Source organism: Brachypodium distachyon, chromosome 3 (genome assembly GCF_000005505.3).
Source record: "Brachypodium distachyon strain Bd21 chromosome 3, Brachypodium_distachyon_v3.0, whole genome shotgun sequence".
Lineage (NCBI taxonomy): Eukaryota > Viridiplantae > Streptophyta > Magnoliopsida > Poales > Poaceae > Brachypodium > Brachypodium distachyon.
Window position 1 is genome coordinate 5891483 of NC_016133.3, and position 18773 is coordinate 5910255.

The 18773-nt window shown below is 46.6% G+C and overlaps 3 protein-coding genes and 1 long non-coding RNA gene across 4 annotated transcripts; 3 read left to right on the top strand and 1 right to left on the bottom strand.

Annotated features, from left to right (window-relative positions):
- Positions 1 to 27: 27 nt before the first annotated feature.
- Positions 28 to 2206, top strand: LOC104583973 (5-methyltetrahydropteroyltriglutamate--homocysteine methyltransferase 2). Its single transcript, XM_010238028.1, has 6 exons — positions 28 to 377; positions 533 to 620; positions 1225 to 1352; positions 1430 to 1621; positions 1721 to 1920; positions 1998 to 2206. Exons 1-6 carry the CDS (start codon positions 28 to 30, stop codon positions 2204 to 2206), a joined length of 1167 nt encoding a protein of 388 aa, XP_010236330.1.
- A 1760-nt stretch (positions 2207 to 3966) lies between these two features.
- On the top strand, positions 3967 to 5730 carry LOC100834807 (UDP-glycosyltransferase 73E1). The gene has a single exon (XM_003571052.4). It carries the CDS (start codon positions 4050 to 4052, stop codon positions 5544 to 5546), a length of 1497 nt encoding a protein of 498 aa, XP_003571100.1. The 5' UTR covers positions 3967 to 4049; the 3' UTR covers positions 5547 to 5730.
- A 3488-nt stretch (positions 5731 to 9218) lies between these two features.
- Positions 9219 to 17497, bottom strand: LOC100835112 (putative disease resistance RPP13-like protein 2). Its single transcript, XM_003571053.4, has 3 exons — positions 16359 to 17497; positions 12871 to 13539; positions 9219 to 11338 (listed from the first exon to the last, which is right to left on the bottom strand). The coding sequence occupies exons 1-3, from the start codon at positions 17406 to 17408 to the stop codon at positions 9458 to 9460; spliced, it is 3600 nt and encodes a 1199-aa protein (XP_003571101.1). The 5' UTR covers positions 17409 to 17497; the 3' UTR covers positions 9219 to 9457.
- Positions 14282 to 16165, top strand: LOC112271779. The gene is made up of 2 exons (XR_002965183.1): positions 14282 to 15662; positions 15743 to 16165. It is a non-coding gene; the product is annotated as an uncharacterized LOC112271779 (long non-coding RNA).
- Positions 17498 to 18773: the final 1276 nt, after the last annotated feature.

The following is an 18773-nucleotide window of genomic DNA, read 5'->3' on the forward strand; positions in this document are numbered from 1 at the left end:
ATTATAATTCTGTTATTGGATAGAAAGATGGCGTCCCACATTGTTGGATACCCTTGCATGGGCGCCAAGAGGGAGCTCAAGTTTGCCCTGGAGTCTTTCTGGGATGGCAAGAGCAGCGCTGAGGATCTGAAGAAGGTAGCCACCGACCTCAGGGCCAGCATCTGGAAGCAGATGGCTAGTGCTGGGATCAAGTACATCCCCGGCAACACCTTCTCGTACTATGACCAGGTTCTCGACACAACCGCCATGCTCGGGGCTGTCCCAGACCGCTACTCGTGGACCGGGGGTGAGATTAATTTGAGCACCTACTTCTTGATGGCTAGGGGAAATGCCACTGTCCCTGCTATGGAGATGACCAAGTGGTTTGACACCAACTAGTAAGCCATGGTTTCTGTTTAAAATTGCTCTCATATAGTTTACCCTGTGTGCACTAATTTTACTAGTAAAAGTCCATTGTTTCTGTTTAAGCTTGCTCTCATATAGTTTACCCTGTATACAATATTTGTACTAACTGGTGTTTTGGCTTTCACAGCCACTTTATCGTCCCTGAATTGGGTCCCAACACCAAGTTCTCCTATTCTTCCCACAAGGCTATCAACGAGTACAAGGAGGCTAAGGCGGTATGGTACTAGAATCATATGTTAGCTGGCTTCATCTATTTTGTGAAAGTACCCCCTTTTTGTGTTAGTTAGTTGGTTATTCTTGATTGTATGTTAAGAGTTGGTAATACGATGATCAAGATCTATTTAAGTCACATCTGTTTAGCATGTTTCCATTTTTTTTGACGAACTGTAGCAGTTCGCCCTCCTGAGTGAGTAATACAATACTCACTCGGGAGGGCAAACCCTGTGAAAGCAACAACTATCAATCATCTAAAAGAGGAACATGCTTGGAGGAGCTTTTCACTCATCCAAGCATGTTTCCATTTCTAATCAATTATCAAGTTTTAGTACTTTATTTGGACAAGTCTCCTTTTGTGACTTGGCTATTTACTTTGATGTTTGATTGGAGGTTTGAGATGGAAAGGGTTCCAATTAATGGTTATCCAGTCTATATTCCCTTTCATGTTGGAACGGGATGCTGATTTTCAGAATTTTGGAGTTCAGCAGTGATTTCTGATTTTTTTTGCGATGCTCACTTGAAAATGAATATGTTTGCTTTCTTTTGAAGGTTATTTCTGCTTGCTTGTATGTCTTATGTTATGTGTACTTGCTTCTCATGCAGCTTGGCATTGACACCGTACCAGTACTTGTTGGACCAGTCTCATACTTGCTGCTCTCAAAGCCTGCCAAGGGTGTAGAGAAATCATTCTCTCTTCTTTCCCTTCTTAGCAGCATCCTTCCTGTCTACAAGTAAGCGATGAAACAAGTTGATGACTACTGTTGCCCCTAAATATTCAGTTGATAATTTGATTTGTGATGGTTTGTAGGGAGGTTATTGTTGAGTTGAAGGCAGCTGGGGCTTCTTGGATTCAGTTTGATGAGCCCACCCTTGTCAAGGACCTCGATTCTCACCAACTGGCTGCATTCTCTGCAGCTTACACGGAACTTGAGTCATCACTTTCTGGATTGAATGTGCTTGTTGAGACATACTTTGCTGATGTTCCTGCAGAATCATACAAGTAAGCTTGTTTAACATGTCAGTGTATAATGTTTACACCTACTGTCCCTCATATACTTTTTGCAAGGTTAAAACACTTACCCATTTCTGACAACTTCAGGACCCTTACATCATTGAGCAGTGTGACTGCTTATGGTTTTGACCTTGAACGTGGAACCAAGACTCTTGCTCTTGTCAGGAGTGGTTTCCCTGCTGGAAAGTACCTCTTTGCTGGTGTTGTAGATGGACTCAACATTTGGGCTGACGATCTTGCTGCATCTCTCATCACTCTACAGTCTCTTGAGGCTGTTGTTGGGAAGGGTAAGCATGCTGTGCAATTATCCCTTATGATGGTTTGTAACTACAACCTGCCGTATCAAGTAATGGCATTCGTGCAGACAAGCTTGTGGTTTCCACTTCCTGCTCACTCATGCACACTGCTGTGGATCTTGTTAATGAGACTAAGCTTGACGAAGAGATCAAGTCATGGCTTGCGTTTGCCGCCCAAAAGGTAGTTGAGGTTAACGCTCTTGCCAGGGCATTGGCCGGCCAAAAGGACGAGGTGAAATTATCTTCTGATCCCTTCATTCATAATCTGCTTGACTAGAGCCGGGGGTGTGTGTGGGTGGGGGGGGGGGGGGGGAGGAGGAAGGGCGAGGGAGGAGGGGCTACTTGGGGGGCTCGCCGGCGGTCGGGCAACACCTTGCCGTCGCCGGAGAGGAAGGGGCCGCAGCTGGTCCGTTACGACGCGCGGCGCGACCAGCTGCGGCTCTGCCCAACATATTTAAAACGCGACGAATATCAGTGTCGGTCGAGGTTTTCGCGACCGTTACTGATATCGTGTACACATCAGTAACGGTCGAGTTAGGCCGACCGTTACTGATGCATGGTTCATCAGTGGCGGTCGCCTCATAACCGACCACCACTGATGTTACTCGCGAGCTATGAGTGTACATCAGTGGCGGTCGCGTCCACTGATGTGTCGCTGGCCGGAGACAGGCGGTGTCCTCTCGGTTCATCAGTAACGGCCGCGCCGGACCCGTTATTGATGTGACGTTGCATATAGACCGTTTTGTAGTAGTGAAGCCACCAACCATGACCTGACCATGGTGACTTCATTGAGAATTTGAGATTTATATCAAACACATAAAATCTTATATTCCCTTCGTCCTAAAATAAGTGACGAGGATTTATATAAAAATCTATATAAATTCAAGTTACTTATTTTTAGATGGAGGGAGTACCATTAGTCATGCAATCCTAAACCCGCTAAATCAGCTTGTCTGGCCCACATGCACCAACCAATTAAACTCACATGGCCATCTGCTGATGCACTGCCATTCGAGTTGTCTAAGAGCCAGCACCTTTCCAGCACTAAAAATAGAGAAGTCGGTTGTTCTCAGGATAGAATTCTGAAAGAAAAATGACTGCTACCCACAGTACTCCAAGTGTTCTAAGTTCTACTTGCAGCCACTAGTTTCTTCTGATTTTCTTCTGGTCTCATGGCCCACAAAACAATCATGCACTTCCAGTCAGGAAGCAATGTACGATAGTTACGCTGGTGGTGCACCTTCCAATTCCATTCGAACAATTGGAGGCAAACTGTCCATTTGGTTTATGTCATGTGCAATTAACAAAAAGTCAAAAAAAAGATAAAGAACAAAATGTCAAAATATACGTATGAATCTATGTGTGCGCTGGAGATATCGACCCCTTGATCTTTTACATTTTTTTTGGCATAACTAAAAAAAAAATCTGCACATGTTTTCAACGAAATTTTGTAGCCACGTACTCACTCCGTCTCATATTAAATGACTCAAATTTGCTCAAATATGGATGTATCTACTCCCTCCGTTTCATAATTCTTGTCTCAAATTTACCAAAATATAAATGTATCTAATCTTATAAAGCATCTGGATACATGTAATATTCCGACAAGAATTATGGAACGGAGGTACTACACCCAAAGAGTGTAAATTCATATAACTATAATATTTCGTCACTTAATATGCGACGGAGGGAGTAACTTTTTGAAAAACCTTAATGTGCGGCACGAGCCTTGTGGATGAATTCGAACCCTTTTCTGGAATTCTCAGTTGCCTATAGACCATAGAAATCTCGGTCACATCAAATTGAACACGACTAAATCTTGTGCTAGTTGAAGGTACACAACTTTAGTGAAAGGTTTAGTGCAAATTTTAGTTCGTAACTTGGCACTAATTTTATATGGAATGATTGAAGGTGATGATGGATGCAGATCAAAAGCATAAAAATTTGACCAAGTCTTTTTAATATAAAAATCGGCAAATCATGGATAGGCCAGCTCAAATCTGCACGTTCCTAAAACGGAGCCTTAATAAGTGGGCAATAAGAACCCACTTCTCTATTCAGAACCTGCGCCCCCCTTGCAGCACTCGCGACCGCGACGTTGTTGCACGAGTGCGTCCGCAATGACGGCACTCGCAGCAGCAGCAGCTCCGGCAGCGCCGGCGCCGCCGCACTTCGTCCTGGTCCCTCTCCCGGCGCACGGCCACCTCATCCCCATGGTCGACCTCGCGCGGCTCCTGGCGTCCCGCGGCGCGCGCGCGAGCCTGCTCACCACACCCGTCAACGCCCGGCGGCTCCGCGGCGTCGCCGACCAGGCCGCGCGCGCAGAGCCCAAGCTCCTCCTGGAGATCATCGAGCTATCCTTCTCGCCGGCGCGCTTCGGCCTGCCACCCGACTGCCAGAACGCCGACAAGATCGCCGACAACACCCAGATGCTCCCCTTCTTCCTCGCGCTCCGGGAGCTCGCGGCGCCGTTCGAGGCCTACGTCCGCGCGTTGGTGCCGCGCCCGAGCTGCATCGTCTCCGACTGGTGCAACCCGTGGACGGCCTCCGTCGCCGCCAGCCTCGGCGTCCCGCGGCTCTTCTTCCACGGCCCGTCGTGCTTCTTCTCGCTCTGCGACCTCTTGGCGGACGCGCACGGGCTGCGCGATCAGGAGTCGCCGTGCTCGCACCACGTCGTGCCCGGGATGCCGGTGCCCGTGACGGTGGCCAAGGCCAGGGCCCGCGGCTTCTTCACCTCCCCCGGGTGCCAGGACCTGCGTGATGAGGCCATGGCGGCCATGCGCGCGTCCGACGGCGTGGTGGTGAACACCTTCTTGGACCTCGAGGCGGAGACCGTGGCCTGCTACGAGGCTGCTCTCGGCAAGCCGGTGTGGACGCTCGGCCCGTTCTGCCTCGTCAAATCCAACCCCGGCGTCGGCGTCAGCGAGAGCGCGATCACCGCGTGGCTGGACGCGCAGGCGCCCGGCTCCGTCGTCTACGTGAGCTTCGGCAGCGTCACGCGGAAGCTCCCGAAGCAGCTGTTCGAGGTCGGCCACGGGCTGGAGGACTCCGGCGCGCCGTTCCTCTGGGTGGTGAAGGAGTCGGAGCTGGCATCGCCGGACGTGACGCCATGGCTAGAGGCCCTGGAGGCGCGCACGGCGGGGCGGGGCCTCGTGGTGCGCGGCTGGGCGCCGCAGCTCGCCATCCTCTCGCACGGCGCCGTGGGGGGATTCGTGACGCACTGCGGGTGGAATTCCCTCATAGAGTCCATCGCGCACGGCGTGCCGGTGGTGACGTGGCCGCACTTCGCGGACCAGTTCCTGAACGAGCAGCTGGCCGTCGACGTGCTCGGGGTCGGCGTCCCCGTCGGCGCCACGGCGCCCGTGATGATCTTGTACGACGACGCGGCAACAACCGTGCCGGTGCTGCGGGGAGACGTCGCGCGCGCTGTGTTGGCGCTCCTGGGTGGAGGGGAGGAGGCGGAGCGGAGGAGAAAGAAGGCCAGGGAGTACGCGTCGAAAGCTCGCGTGGCCATGGAGAAAGGAGGCGACTCGTACGAGAAGCTCACGCAGCTGCTCGAAACCTTCGGGCACGGCGGTGGAGGCGAAGAACGTTGGAACAACACCGTGGCGGCTTGATGTTGCATTGTGCTGCAATCGATTGCCTAGATTCTTCAGCCTTTTTTAACGAAATGTACAGGTGTATTAACGCATCGAGCTGATGCAAATAACTAAATAAACTCGGCTCCTGCAACAACATTGCGACAAAGCATCGAGTATGTATTCGGTTCCACGCATGCAAACACTGCTTAAAAAAGACTCATTAGTGATGGTCAAAAAAGTGTATCAGTAACGGGCGGACCGCCCGTCACTAACTTTCTGTTACTGATGTGCTTAACATTAGTAACGGACGGTCCACCCGTTACTTATGAGGTCTCTCATCAGTAACGGTCAAGCTACACGTCCGACACTGATATGGATTAGAAGAAAATAAAAAAAAATGAGGCCGGTCACAAGCCCGCCCCGAATACACAAATAAAAAAAAAATAAGTACAATTTATATGGTTCAAAATGACATATGTCAATTTTCATACTAAGTAGACCGTAATTTTAAACTTATAGACAAAATTAGTTATATATTATAACTGTATATTATATAATAAACTAAAAGTAATAATATGGCACTTATCAGTGACGGGCCTTGGGCTAGAGCTCGCCACTAATGCTGGACCGAAACACCCAGTCCGTTCCCAATCCTAGGGTTTGGAGGGCGCCATATAAAAGCCCCAGCTCCCCTTCCTCCCGCACATCTCCTCCTTGCCCCCATTCTCTCCTTCCTCCACCCCGATCTCCTCCCTCCTCCCCGATCTCCTCCCTCCACCACGCCCCTCTCGCTTCCTCCACAGCAGCGCCAGCCCCTCTCCCCCACTATCTCCCCCATCCCCATCTCTCCTGCCCCAGCCGCCGCACTCTATCTCCCTCCCTCCTCCCTCCCCGAGTCAGCGGCCCAGCGCCCCTCCTCCCCGTCGCCCGTCGCCTTCCGGCCCGCCTCCTCCCCGCCCAAACCGCTGCCGCCGCACTTCCACGACCTCCTCGCCGGGCTCGGCCCCGCCATCGCCTCCCTCTTCTTCGACCACGACGCCGCCGACGGGGGGGACTGGCTCTATCTCGCCGGCGGATTCGGTCGCCGCGGGCCGGGATCGGGCCGCCTCGGCCTCCACGCCGGTGGATCCGGCGGCCGCGGGCCAGGCCGGTCGATCTCAGGTATGCCCCCTTCCTCTCTCTCGGTTCTCTATTCCCCTTATTTCTCACTCTCTCTCGATCTCTCGTAGCGGCTCGCTCTCTCCTCGTCGGCACCGGATCCGGTGACCTTCTTCCACCGGCATGCGGAGGAGCATTAGCGCGGGGGGCCTGGAGCACTGGCGGCGGCGGGCGGCGGCACTGTGTCCTTGAGAAGCCGGCGTCACAAAACACGCACAAATCACCCCATTTCTTGCACCATTTATCAATCTTATATAACACTTTGGTCATTTGGCTTGAAACACATAAAAGTATCTATAAAGCTATAAAATTCAATATCTTTGGACATTAGCATTGAAACAAGTTATAATTTTTTTTGAAAATTGGATAAGTGCCGTCTGGAACAATATTAAGTACAAGTGATTCACAAAATACCTCATTTTTGTATTTGGAAAATAAAAAATCATTTTTTTGACCAAAAATTTGTAAACCTATTTGGCAATATTGTTTGTCATGACAAGATGCACTCTTGTGCAAAAAATGGATACATTATCATGAAATGTGGCATAGAAATGGAAACAGTTTGGTCATTTGGCTTAAATAAAACATAAAGTTCAACTATGGAAAATAACAAGATATAATCAAGAATACTTTACACATTTCTTTGGCAACGCTTTTTGGCATGGTAATATACACTTATGTGCAAAAAATGGATACATTATCATGAATGAGGACATGGAAATGGACAAAATTTTGATCATTTGGCTTAAACCATACACTTAACTGTGGGAAATTACAAAATTGTATTACACAAGTCATTTTTCAAATGTTAACATATGATATTATTATACCATCATGTTAATCAAGAAAAACTAAGACTATAGCAAAAAGAATCGCATTTTTCCGATTTTTTAGGAATTAGTTATGATTTTTTCAATCTTCGAAGGTTTTCAGGGGTCATCAGTGGCGGGCATAGATATTGAGCCCGTCACTGATATGTCTTTTTCTGAATTTTGTTATTTTTCGCATTGAACCGTTAGTGACGGGTCTCCCGGGCCCGTTACTGATGAGGCGTCATCAGTGACGGGCACGAAAGGCTCGTTATTGATGACGGTCATCAGTGACGGGCGTCGTCACATATGCACTGTTTTGTAGTAATGAAATTGTCTTCCCAATATAGTATAAGCGAGCCCCTGGCTAGAATAGAATGGTTTGATTTCTCCTAACCTCGTCTTACTTTCCCCGATCGATATGGTCGACCACCAATCTTTGGCAGATTCTTACAAAATGTAGTTCTAATTCAGTGTAATCCTGTAATCCACCAACCATATCGGCAAAAAAAATCCTGTAACCAGCAAAAAATTCCAACCGCCACGGCTGCAAAACTCGTGCCAAACGCCCCTGAGCCGACGTGTTCGCAGTCAGCGTGCCACGCAGGTGAGTCAGACGCGTCCGAGCGAGCTTAGGACTTCGCATGCACCACTTATCATAAAGTTAGGACTAAAATGTCCAGTTTCATAGTTTTAGGACTAAACTGACACCGCAATAATAAAAATAGGACCCCGGATGTATTTACCTCTGCGACAAAACCAAAACCATGAACAAGTCCGTCAGGTCGAGCAGATCAGAAACAACTAGTATATATATTCATGATTTATCCAATTTGAAGTTCGAACTACGGAGTAGTTTCTTGGAGCACGGTATCCCCAGCGACGAGCTGCTATGGCCGGCGAGGTCGATTACACGTGGGGCGGCGGCCAGGGTAACGATCGTGGGTGGACGGGAACATACGATAGAGCGCAAATAGGCTGAAGCCCAACACGAGTGCTAGTCACGAAGATAAAAGAACAAACCTGGACTGCTTAATTCTTTTTAGATAGGAAATATCTATTCTGCCCTGAGTAAATCATGAAGATTTATGAGTTAAATACACTAGTCCATGAACTTGACAAAAATGAACACTTTACTCCACGAACTCGAAAAACGAACACTTAAACCCTTAAACTGGGACTACTGTGTCACTTTAGTCCAAAAATAGTCCGGCGAGGCTTAAACACGCCATGTGGCCGCCACGTCGGCTTCGGCCAGAACCGCGGGCTGCTACTAGATTTTCTTAGGATTTTTTTTTTGCAAAATCACCATGCCTGAGCAGCCCGCGAGGGGCAAGGCGGCCGCGCCCAGACAGGGATCCTGGGGCCCTGAGAACCACGCTATTGCCGCCACCGTCTCGCCTAAGGTTGCTATCAAGTTCACAATGCTCAAATTTGATGAGAGGACGCCGGTGAAGGGGTCGCCGAAGCCGACGTGGCATGTTTAAGCCTCGCCGAACCGTTTTTGGACTAAAGTGACACAGTAGTCCCAGTTTAGGGGTTTAAGTGTGCGTTTTTTGAGTTCGTGGACTAAAGTGTTCATTTTTACCGAGTTCATGGACGGTGTATTTTACTCAAGATTTATATACTGCTCACTTCTTTGCAAGCAGTATAAGGTAGGTACCATAAAAAAACTCAATAATAAACGATTGAGCTGATCGATAAAAAAACTCGATTAGCAGCGACAGATCAGGGGAGTAGATTGACAGAATCAATACGAAGATCAGGGCCTGACTACAAAATAGGTTACACAAAGAAGCAGGCAAGCGTACGTTTCAGGTTTTGCTGGCATGATGGTTGCAGCTCAAGGCAGTCACGGACAGGCGTTTCAATAGCAAAGACAAATGTATTATGTAGAAAACTGGTAAATGTATCGGAAAAAATGAAAAGGGAGAAGGGAAATGAGCGTCTCGAGCTCTTTATTCATTGGGACGGACATGTTTATTCCTCCAGCTTCACAATAGGTTTATATGGGTGATTCTCAAGTTGAGTCTGCAGACCTGTCTTCTGTGTTTCATCATTGGAACCTTTAAGGAACACTTCCTTGAGTTGACATAGATGATTCAGGCCAGAAAGCTGATATGTTGGCGACCCACTGCTGAAGTCAAGCTTGAGCAGCTCAAGATTTTGCATTGCTTTGGATCCAAAAGTGACACGTAACCTGGAGCTGCACGCAATCTCGAGGATCTTGACCTTTTCATAGATGGGCAACTCGTGTCCAGTCAATTTGACAAAAAAATGGAGGCTGGGCTGCTTGACTCGAAGGCGCAGAATACATAGGTTTGGTAGCTCGGCAAGGAACTTTATTCCCCGTGGCTTCAAAATGTCCATCTGTAGAACCAACTTTGTGAGCTTGGTAACCTGGTTGCTCACTACATCTTGAGGCAAGTGGTCTTCAGGTAAACGGGGTCTCGATAGTGGCAACTTATCTTCAAGCCCATACAGTTTAAGGCTCTGTAGATTCTCCCAAGGCAGGGAGATGTCGTCCAAGCAACCTTGGCTGCCCCTTTGGAGCCGCACTGACAAGGATTCCAAATGCCTATGACCTGAGATTGCAGCGAAGAACTTCCGGCTGTTTTTCCTATTGATGCCTGATACTCCGAGCTTGTGCAACTGTGTTAGCTTCTTGAGCTGTCTCAGGACGCCTTTGCAGGCTGAAGCACCAACATTGACCACACCAAGTGTGTGCAACGCCGTCAGTTTCCCAAACCCACGAGGCACCTTAGCACCGACTAGGCGACGACGTCCACAGATCCCGGGAACCCGGCATACTGAAAGGTACGGTGTTGATGGTTGCTCTGCTTGGACGATGGTGCCGGCACGAATATACTGCAACTTCTGTAACTTGGTGATGTTCCCTGGAAGGGCCACTATGGTGGTGTGCCTGATGTCCAAACTTTGGAGCTGCCTCAGATCACCTATTGAACTTGGCAGGTTGCAGATCTCACGGCATCCTCTCAATGAGAGGAACTTGAGACGACGCAGAAGCTTCACCATATTCTCGAGATCGTCATCCTTTACACCTGTTGCATTCTCCAGATCAAGCACTCGAACCAGCTTCATACTTTTAGAGATGAAGAACGGTTTCCATTCTCCAAACACTGTCAGTGACCGCAGCCGTGACAAGTTGATGCTCTCGAACACAACCTGGTCTCTGTTCCACTCCTTCCATATGGTAAGGTGATGCCACGTGCATTGGGTGGACAGATTGCGACCGTGCCCCAGTTGAAAGACCAGATTCTCTTCCTTTCGCCGTGAGATGATGTACTCGTACAAAAATCTGTTCACTTGGCACAAGACCATCCGTGTGTCATCTGATGCGGTGGTGACCGACTGTGGCGGCTGCTGGATTATACTCATATTGACGAGCATAGAGAACAACTCCTCCCCGTATTCCTCCAGAGACCTGTTGTCATTCTCCTTGGAATAGCCTTCCGAGATCCACCGCCTTACCAGACGCCTGCGCCGAATGCACTGATTTGGGGGGAAAATTGACATATATAGGATGCATGGCTTGAGAATATCCGGGCAGTTACCAACATAGGAATGCATCCAGCTGAATAGACCACGTAGACTATCGAAGTGTGCCTTCTTCTCCAGCTCTTTCATAAATCCCTCGTTCAGAGAGGCTATACTGTCCTTCCATTTGCTCTCGGTCAAATCGGTGCCCAACGAGCCAGCTATAGCAGTTATTACCATGGGAAGTCCGCCACACCGTAAAATAAGTTCTTTTAGCTTCCCATCAAAAAGACAATAACGTTTTTGTAGGTCTGCCGGAAGGTCCCTAATAGGTAGTGAGTCTGACTGACTCTTCTTCTGTACCTATTGCACAAACAATTTAAGAATGAAGCTTAATTAGAATGGAAGCATCAACTTTTTTGATGGAAAGAGTGTAAGGAAAACCCTTGCAACATGATTGTGAGCATAAGGATTTAAATCTTGATGGGTGGAGTCATGCACCCACAACTCTACCAACATATAAAAAGGTGTTTCTCAAAATGAAAACATCAACTAGTATTCCATGTCATTATGATGATTCAGATGCAAAATAACTCAAAGGTGTTTAGAGTTTTTTTCTTTTTGACCATACAGTTTAGAGTGTTGTATTATAGAAACTTCAATATGTGATTTTGGAAACAGAAAAGATCAAAAGGGATTCCTAGCGCACGGGAACCAAAATTAAACACAGATATGTATCGAGTCCATACATGTAGAGCAATATATGCTAATTAAACACAGATTCGGATGCACAGATCAGTCAAGTCAGATTCAGTTTGTATGATATGAATTAGGGAGTCCCTAGGGATCAGTTGACCGAGAACACGGCTAGTCCGCATGCATGGTGTGTGCGTCTGCATGCGTGGTGTGTGTGTGCATGCATGCATGCGTGTGTTGTGTGTGTGTAATTTTTAGGAACATAAATTCAGTCACAAAAATTGCACTTGTGGTTATTAAACTAAGTCGCAGTTGCAAAAGCTCACGGCACAATTTTTGCTTGTAATTTATGAAAACACGCGAAGTTGCAACTGCAAAAACTAAGCAGACGAATTGCAGTTGTAATTACTCCCTCCGATCCTAAATTCTTGTCTAAATTTTTTCCAAGTATGGATGTATCTATTCATAAAAATGTGTAGATACATGTAATACTACGACAATAATTTAGGATCGGATGTAGTATTAAACTAAATTGCAGTTGCAAAACGCCTATCCAGAAATTTCCTTGCAATTTATGAAAAGACACTAAGTTGCAACTAAAAAAAAAATCTGAAAACTCAAAATGTGCAGTTCTTTAAAAAAATAAAAGATGTGAAAAAACATGCCAACAACTTGCGTCATTATTAATTTAAAAGCATGCAACTTGTCCTACGCTTGACACTAGATGTGCATATCAAAAAGAAAAACAAAATAGAAAAAAAGAAGTCAAGACAAACAAAAAAAAAACGAAAATGAAAAAAAAAAGAAACAGCAAAAAGGCATACCAAGAACTCGAACCTACAACCTCCACCGATGCCAAACCAAGCTAGCCACTGGGCCAACATGTTGTTGCTGTGTTACATGGGTCGTTACGTCTTTATCTTTGATCTGTCGTTGCATAAACTAGCACGAATCTTGACATTTCATCCGACGGATCAGGCCGTCGACTGAGAAATAACAAATCTCAGGCAACTGAGAACTAGCAAATCCGTATAAATTGTATCCGTATAATGATGGGAGGATAAACCGTGTTCTAACATATTAAACTTAATTTTAAGTTTTAAGGATTCTTTCAAGTTTCCACCAAATGATTTCAAAAAGGATTATCTCAACTGGAATTCAAAATTAGAATTGGAAACAGAGAATATAAGTAAGCATACCTCCTTTTTGAAGAGAGAATATGCTGCGTCAGCCTCTAGACCTTTGACATTCAAAATATCTTCTTTGTTATGTGCGCAGTGTGCGGCAATTCTTGCTTCAGTTGTGACAACAATGATAACACTTGTAGATGGCCGAGATACCAAGTTATTTTCTATCGAGTCCCATTCTTCAGTGGACTGCAGATTATTAATAACCACCAAGCACCGATAGTTGCTCAGAAACTTACGACACTCTTCAATGGGGTCTGTGATTCCCATTGCAACACGATATGCAGCATCCTTGGATTGGTGAGATTCTGAATGAAAGCCCAGAAGTAAACTCCCTGAGAAGTCCCTTAGATTAAAGGGGTGGGATACATCCACCCAACCGTACTTGACAAATTGGTCACTGCCAAGCATTTTGTCGTAGTACAAAGTTCTCACAATAGCTGATTTCCCAACGCCAGGCATGCCCCACACGGACGTTACTTGCGAAGAGTTGATACGTACCATAGCTATATATTTACGAAGTTCAGTCAATTCCGAGCCGCGTTCAACAAGGGCATGATTCAACATCCAGTCACGGGCTGCTTCCATTTTGTCGTCAGAGGAAAGGTGGTCACTGGACCCTTTGGACGTGCCACCTTTGTTGTCCTTGCCTTTATCACGAGAAGCCTGACCTTGAGAACCCTGGAAATAAGAAACTGGTGAGAACGGCGGTAAAAAAAATAAATCAACTGACACCATGACTCGGACAAGATCAGATTTTCAGAAATCAGGTGCCCAAGTCATGCACATACGATGAACAGAAATAAGTTGAATCGCATTTGTACAATGTGGTGATGTTGGTCAGATATGCACACAAGTTAATCCCCCGCATACTGATACAATGTCACGTATAAATGATGAACCAACACACACATAACTCCCATTTTGTGTACTGTTCATTCTTTGTGTGCAGATCTAACATTCAGTGTCTCAACTGGCCCTTGACATTGGGATGTTGCAGATACTTGTATATTTTTGTATAAACATGAGTCTGAAACAAGATCATTTGTTCTTTGTTTTGTCCATATAGCTCGGCTGTATGGAACAAAATTGGCATATCCAAAATTTGTGTAATTGTTGGTCAAATTTAACACAAAATTCAATGCATGTCTTATGAAATCCGGATGGAAGTAACAGACTTTTATATATTGCAAAATGAGTGCAAGCCGAACTTCTAAAGTTTCAACTATTTTGTGTGAAAAATACTTTTAATTTTTATGTGTACATGTAGAATAGACAAGTTTTCTAAAAGTTTCTCCACATTCCGAGTTTCCGTCTTGCAATGAATAATTAATCATTGTACAATTAGCCTGTCCACATTTTCTAGTTAAAAGATTTTAATGTTATCTGTACCAATATACTCCCGTCTAGATGGATAGGAAGTTAATTAATGGAGGGAGTATTAAATTACAGCTGAGTACCGCACGGCGCTGCTGCCCGCGTGCGCCCACGAGCCGCCGCACGTCGTCTCCTCCTTCCTTTTCCCATCTACTCGCTCGTCCTGGCCGCCGGAGCCCCTCTCCCCGCCGAGGGCTGTTGCAGGGCGCGGAACGAAGCCTCCACGCCGAGCTCGCCGGAGGGGGCGTGACCACCTCTTCGTTGAGGCGCGATGGTGGATGCGCACAACCACCTCTCAACCGATCCACGCCGCTCCGTCTTGTACTGCCCCCCAGCTTCCCGCCCGCACTCAACAGGTGAGATCCCTTCCGATCAGTGTGATGCGTGCAAATCCTTCGTATGTTTGATTCCATCTATTCCTTCTGATTCATGTGATCTGTAGAGATCCTTCGTGTGCTTGATTTCATATTTTTTGAGTATATAATTAATTGGTCACCATCTGTTTGTGATTTTGCCTAGCTGAGCAAACGTTTATGTTTTACATACTGCCAATTACTTGAATTGCAGGCTCTGTTTAATTTGCACTCCACTGTTTGACCATCTTGTAAAAAACGAGGGCATGTTTATTAATGAGTTTGGCTCTTTCTAGGTACTGCATTTGCTGACTTAGGTTAGTTTGTTTCGTATGTGCTACCACAGTTATCTTGCAGATTATGGTAGGTGTGGATGTTTTTCGGGGTCCTTTTTTGTTTTGATGGTAAACCAGGTAGATACTTTGTTGTGCAGGCTAGAAAGTTGTATCTGTACTAAGAATTTTATCAGGATATATTCAGTCAAGAGCCCAGATTTCTTAACCGCCTTTGTTCGACTAAAACATCTAAAACTCATCAGGGTTTTTTTCAATTTTGAAAGGAAATTTCGGTAGTTTTACAACTGTGGTGACTTTTATGCTTGAATAATGGAGTGGCATAGTGTAATGTTGCATCCTACAAAGGCACATTGATTTATTTATTTTTTACGCCTGTTTACCTTCCATGAATTGTATTGCTGGTGTGTTGTTACAAGTCATTTCATCAAACTGAAACCTGGTGGTATTTAACTATCCCAACATGCCAGTTGAAAACACGGCTTGCAAAAGGAACAAACCAACACAGACTAAATTTGCTGGATTGTTGGTTTACAACCTTTGTCAATATTTTGCCTTCGGAACGCAGAACAAATTTTCTTGATTGTCGGTTTACAAAATGTGTCAAGATTCTTGCCTTCGGAATTTGGCATATAGACAACATGAGGAACAATCGTCGGGCATGATGGTTACAGAATCACGAGCAGCCGCCGTAAATAACCTTCGTATCTCCATTTCATCATACTTAGGATATTGGAGTCAGGCTCCTGCTGCCTCATGGTCCGCCCAACGGCAGCGAGAGGTACAATTTAACAAAAGGGAAACTGTGTAACAAGATGATATAGTGATCATTGTTTCTCTCCCTAATTTTGTTATTTCTAGGTAAAAGATTTTAATGTTATTATCCTAGTGGGCGAGGTAATGTCAAGCTGAGGAGAGATTGGAGGGAGCCCAAATGAATCATAAAATTAATTACATGAGGAATATGGAGAAAAATCAAGCACCGATTTGTTTGTTGACTTATTTGTTTTGTAAAGGGTTGCATATACAGAAATTGAGTAGATTTTTTTGCTAAAATGATCTTCATTCATCATAAAGAAAGTAACGATCAAACACGTGCAATGAGAGAGTGTTAGGGTATCCGCAATGATAGATTCGGCATTGACTCTCCACATCATCTAGAATCGACAACAAAATACACATGTAATAGGTTGTGTTTTTACCCTTACTATAAATGGTTTGTTAGCATTATATGTGATGATGTATGATGTTAAATATGTTGACTCTTAACTGACTGTTAATCGATTCTTTTCTTAAGAGTCTGACTTTTTACGAAGAGTCGGTTCTTTTCTCCCTCCTATTTCCTTTTCCTCCATATAAGCAAATTTCAAATAAGAATCGGTTAAAAGTCAACCAGTGTCCAAAATGCTGGGCAATGTAAATTAACAATGAAAGAAAACAGGTTTACTGAAAGTAATTAATGGTGCTTCAGGCTTACCTTCTCGAAAAAGACACAAACAGAGTGCTCAGGCGAGAATTGCTTGAGCTCCAACAGCTGGTAAGAATGTCCGACGCACAGGCTTGCTACTTCGGATTGCTGTGTGGAGACGATGATCCGGCTGCCATCCTTCTTATCAGGAAGGAACGTCCTGATAGCATCCCAGTCTACCATGTTGGACAGATTTTCTAGAACGATTAGATACCTCTTCCTGTTGACTTGTTGCATGAACTCATTGAGGAGATCTTCTTGGTTGGCCTTCATCTTCCTTCGCACTTCTACACCTACGGACCCTCCTTGAGCTTGGGAAGAGTTTGCATAGAACTGAGCCATGAAGGACCGGGCGAACTTGTCAGGATTGAAAGGATGGACTAGCTTCACCCAGGCACGGCAGGTGAAGCTTCGGCAGATATCTGGGTTATTGTAGGCCTTCCGAATGATGGATGTTGTCCCATGGTCGCCGATTGCCCCCCACACCGAGATAACTTGAAAGTCGTTGTTTCTCTTTGTAATCAACTGCGTGAGATCCCCCAAACCCTGCTGCCTTTGGGTGGCGTGCCTTGCCTCCATGAGCATGTTGACCGCCGTAGCTCTGGACGCCGGTGGTTGCAGCATGACGAGCTTGGAGCCAGAGTCGTTGATGAGGTTGTAGCGCGTGTAACACTTGCTCACATCCTCAACCCTGGCTTTGAGCTGCTCGATCTCTGCGACCGCCTGGTCTAGCAGCAGCGGTTCCCCCGAGCAGGTCGGGAGCAACCGATGCCACCAGCTTGGCCTGTCGTCCATATGGATGACGAGCTCGATGCAGTCCTGGACGTCGTAGGCTACTTTGCGGACATGCCTCACCCAGGTCGCCACCAGCTTGTTGTTGCCGCTCTCTTTGTTGGCGACGTCGAGGAAGGACTGCATCATCTCGAACTCCACAGTCATGAACGCCAGATTGCTCTGCGCTCTCTGCCGGAGCTTCTCGTCCTCCTCGATCGCCGACTGGACCTTGGTCAACGCCCCCTCCACCACTGACTTGGCCAAGCCAATCACGAGGTCCTCCATTGCTCTACTTCTTGTGTGGTGATGCTGGCGTGGAGCTTGGACTTGTGCATCGAACGAGCAACGGAAGATGGGATCTTAAAGGGGATCGTCGAGGTCACCACTAGTTGGAGTTAAAACAAAATCTGTCAGCCCTCCGGCCCGCTTTCCCACCCACTTGCACATGTGACAGCTATGTTATAATTCGGCAACTTCAACACACCTACACGTGACAGACCAACTAAATATGCAACGTAGAAAACAAAAACTAGTAGGGTGGGACATAGGGTGTGCTCGGAAGTCCCTCCTGCCAAATGCCATCGATCCAGCTTTTCCATGGGTTGAAGTTCTCCTGCCAAACTATTGCTTCCTCGTTACCATATTAAGTGACTCTCTATTACATGTATACAGACGTTTTTTAGCATAGATACATTCATATTTGTACTACTCCTACTCGCTGCTCCCGCCGTCACAAAGCTAGGAGTGCTGGCTTCCGCCTCCGGCCGCATGTGCTTGCCGCTCGGGGTCTGTCGGCAGGAGAGTGAGTGAGTGAGAGAGAGAGGCAGAAGAAGAAGGTGGAGGAAGAGGTACGAACTGCTGTGGCTCCGCACGCTTCTCCCCGCCGCCGCGAGCTGCTGCTGCCCTTGCGCCTCTGGAGGCTGCTTGGATCCGAAGGCGGGGAGGATGGGAAGGTGGTGAAGAGAAGAAGAAGCAGGCGGTACGGGGGAGAGAGAAAGGACACGGCTTTCATATTTTGCAACATGAAATTCTGTCGAGGCTTTAACATAGAGACTGCAATCAGACTGTAGCAGCAACATCGTTACTGGTATCCCTGCACGAACTTAACTACCTTCAAAAGTTTCAAAAAGGCCCTTAAGTCGCTCGTCCAAAACGATGCAAGCCATGAGCGTTGAACGTACTTGGGCCGGGGATGATCCCCTAAACGTGCATCTTGTCGAACAGCAAGATCTTTGTCGGAACGCTAGAAGTATTCCAAAATTACAAAAGATAAAACCAACAAAAACACCATGACACACTAACAAAAACTCAACAGATACGTGTAAACGGATCTGCGAGTACACAAACTCAAGATACACAAGATCAAGTACACTAAACCCACGGGGGATTAAAAATCTCTGGCTCCGCAGCAACGCCCGTTGAGGCAGCATCATAGCAGAGGAAGAATCAGAATACCTTTATTCGCGACGACATCGCAATCTCTGCCATTGCGCCGCTGATCGGAACCAAACAATTGAAATATGCAAACACTTCTAGATAATCTTAGAAGGAACCGTGGTTCCCCCACCTCGAAGCGCCAAGATGGCGGCCGGAGGTGAGAGGAACACTAAATCTTCAACTGTGACGGCGAGGGCAGAGCTCTCGTGGAAA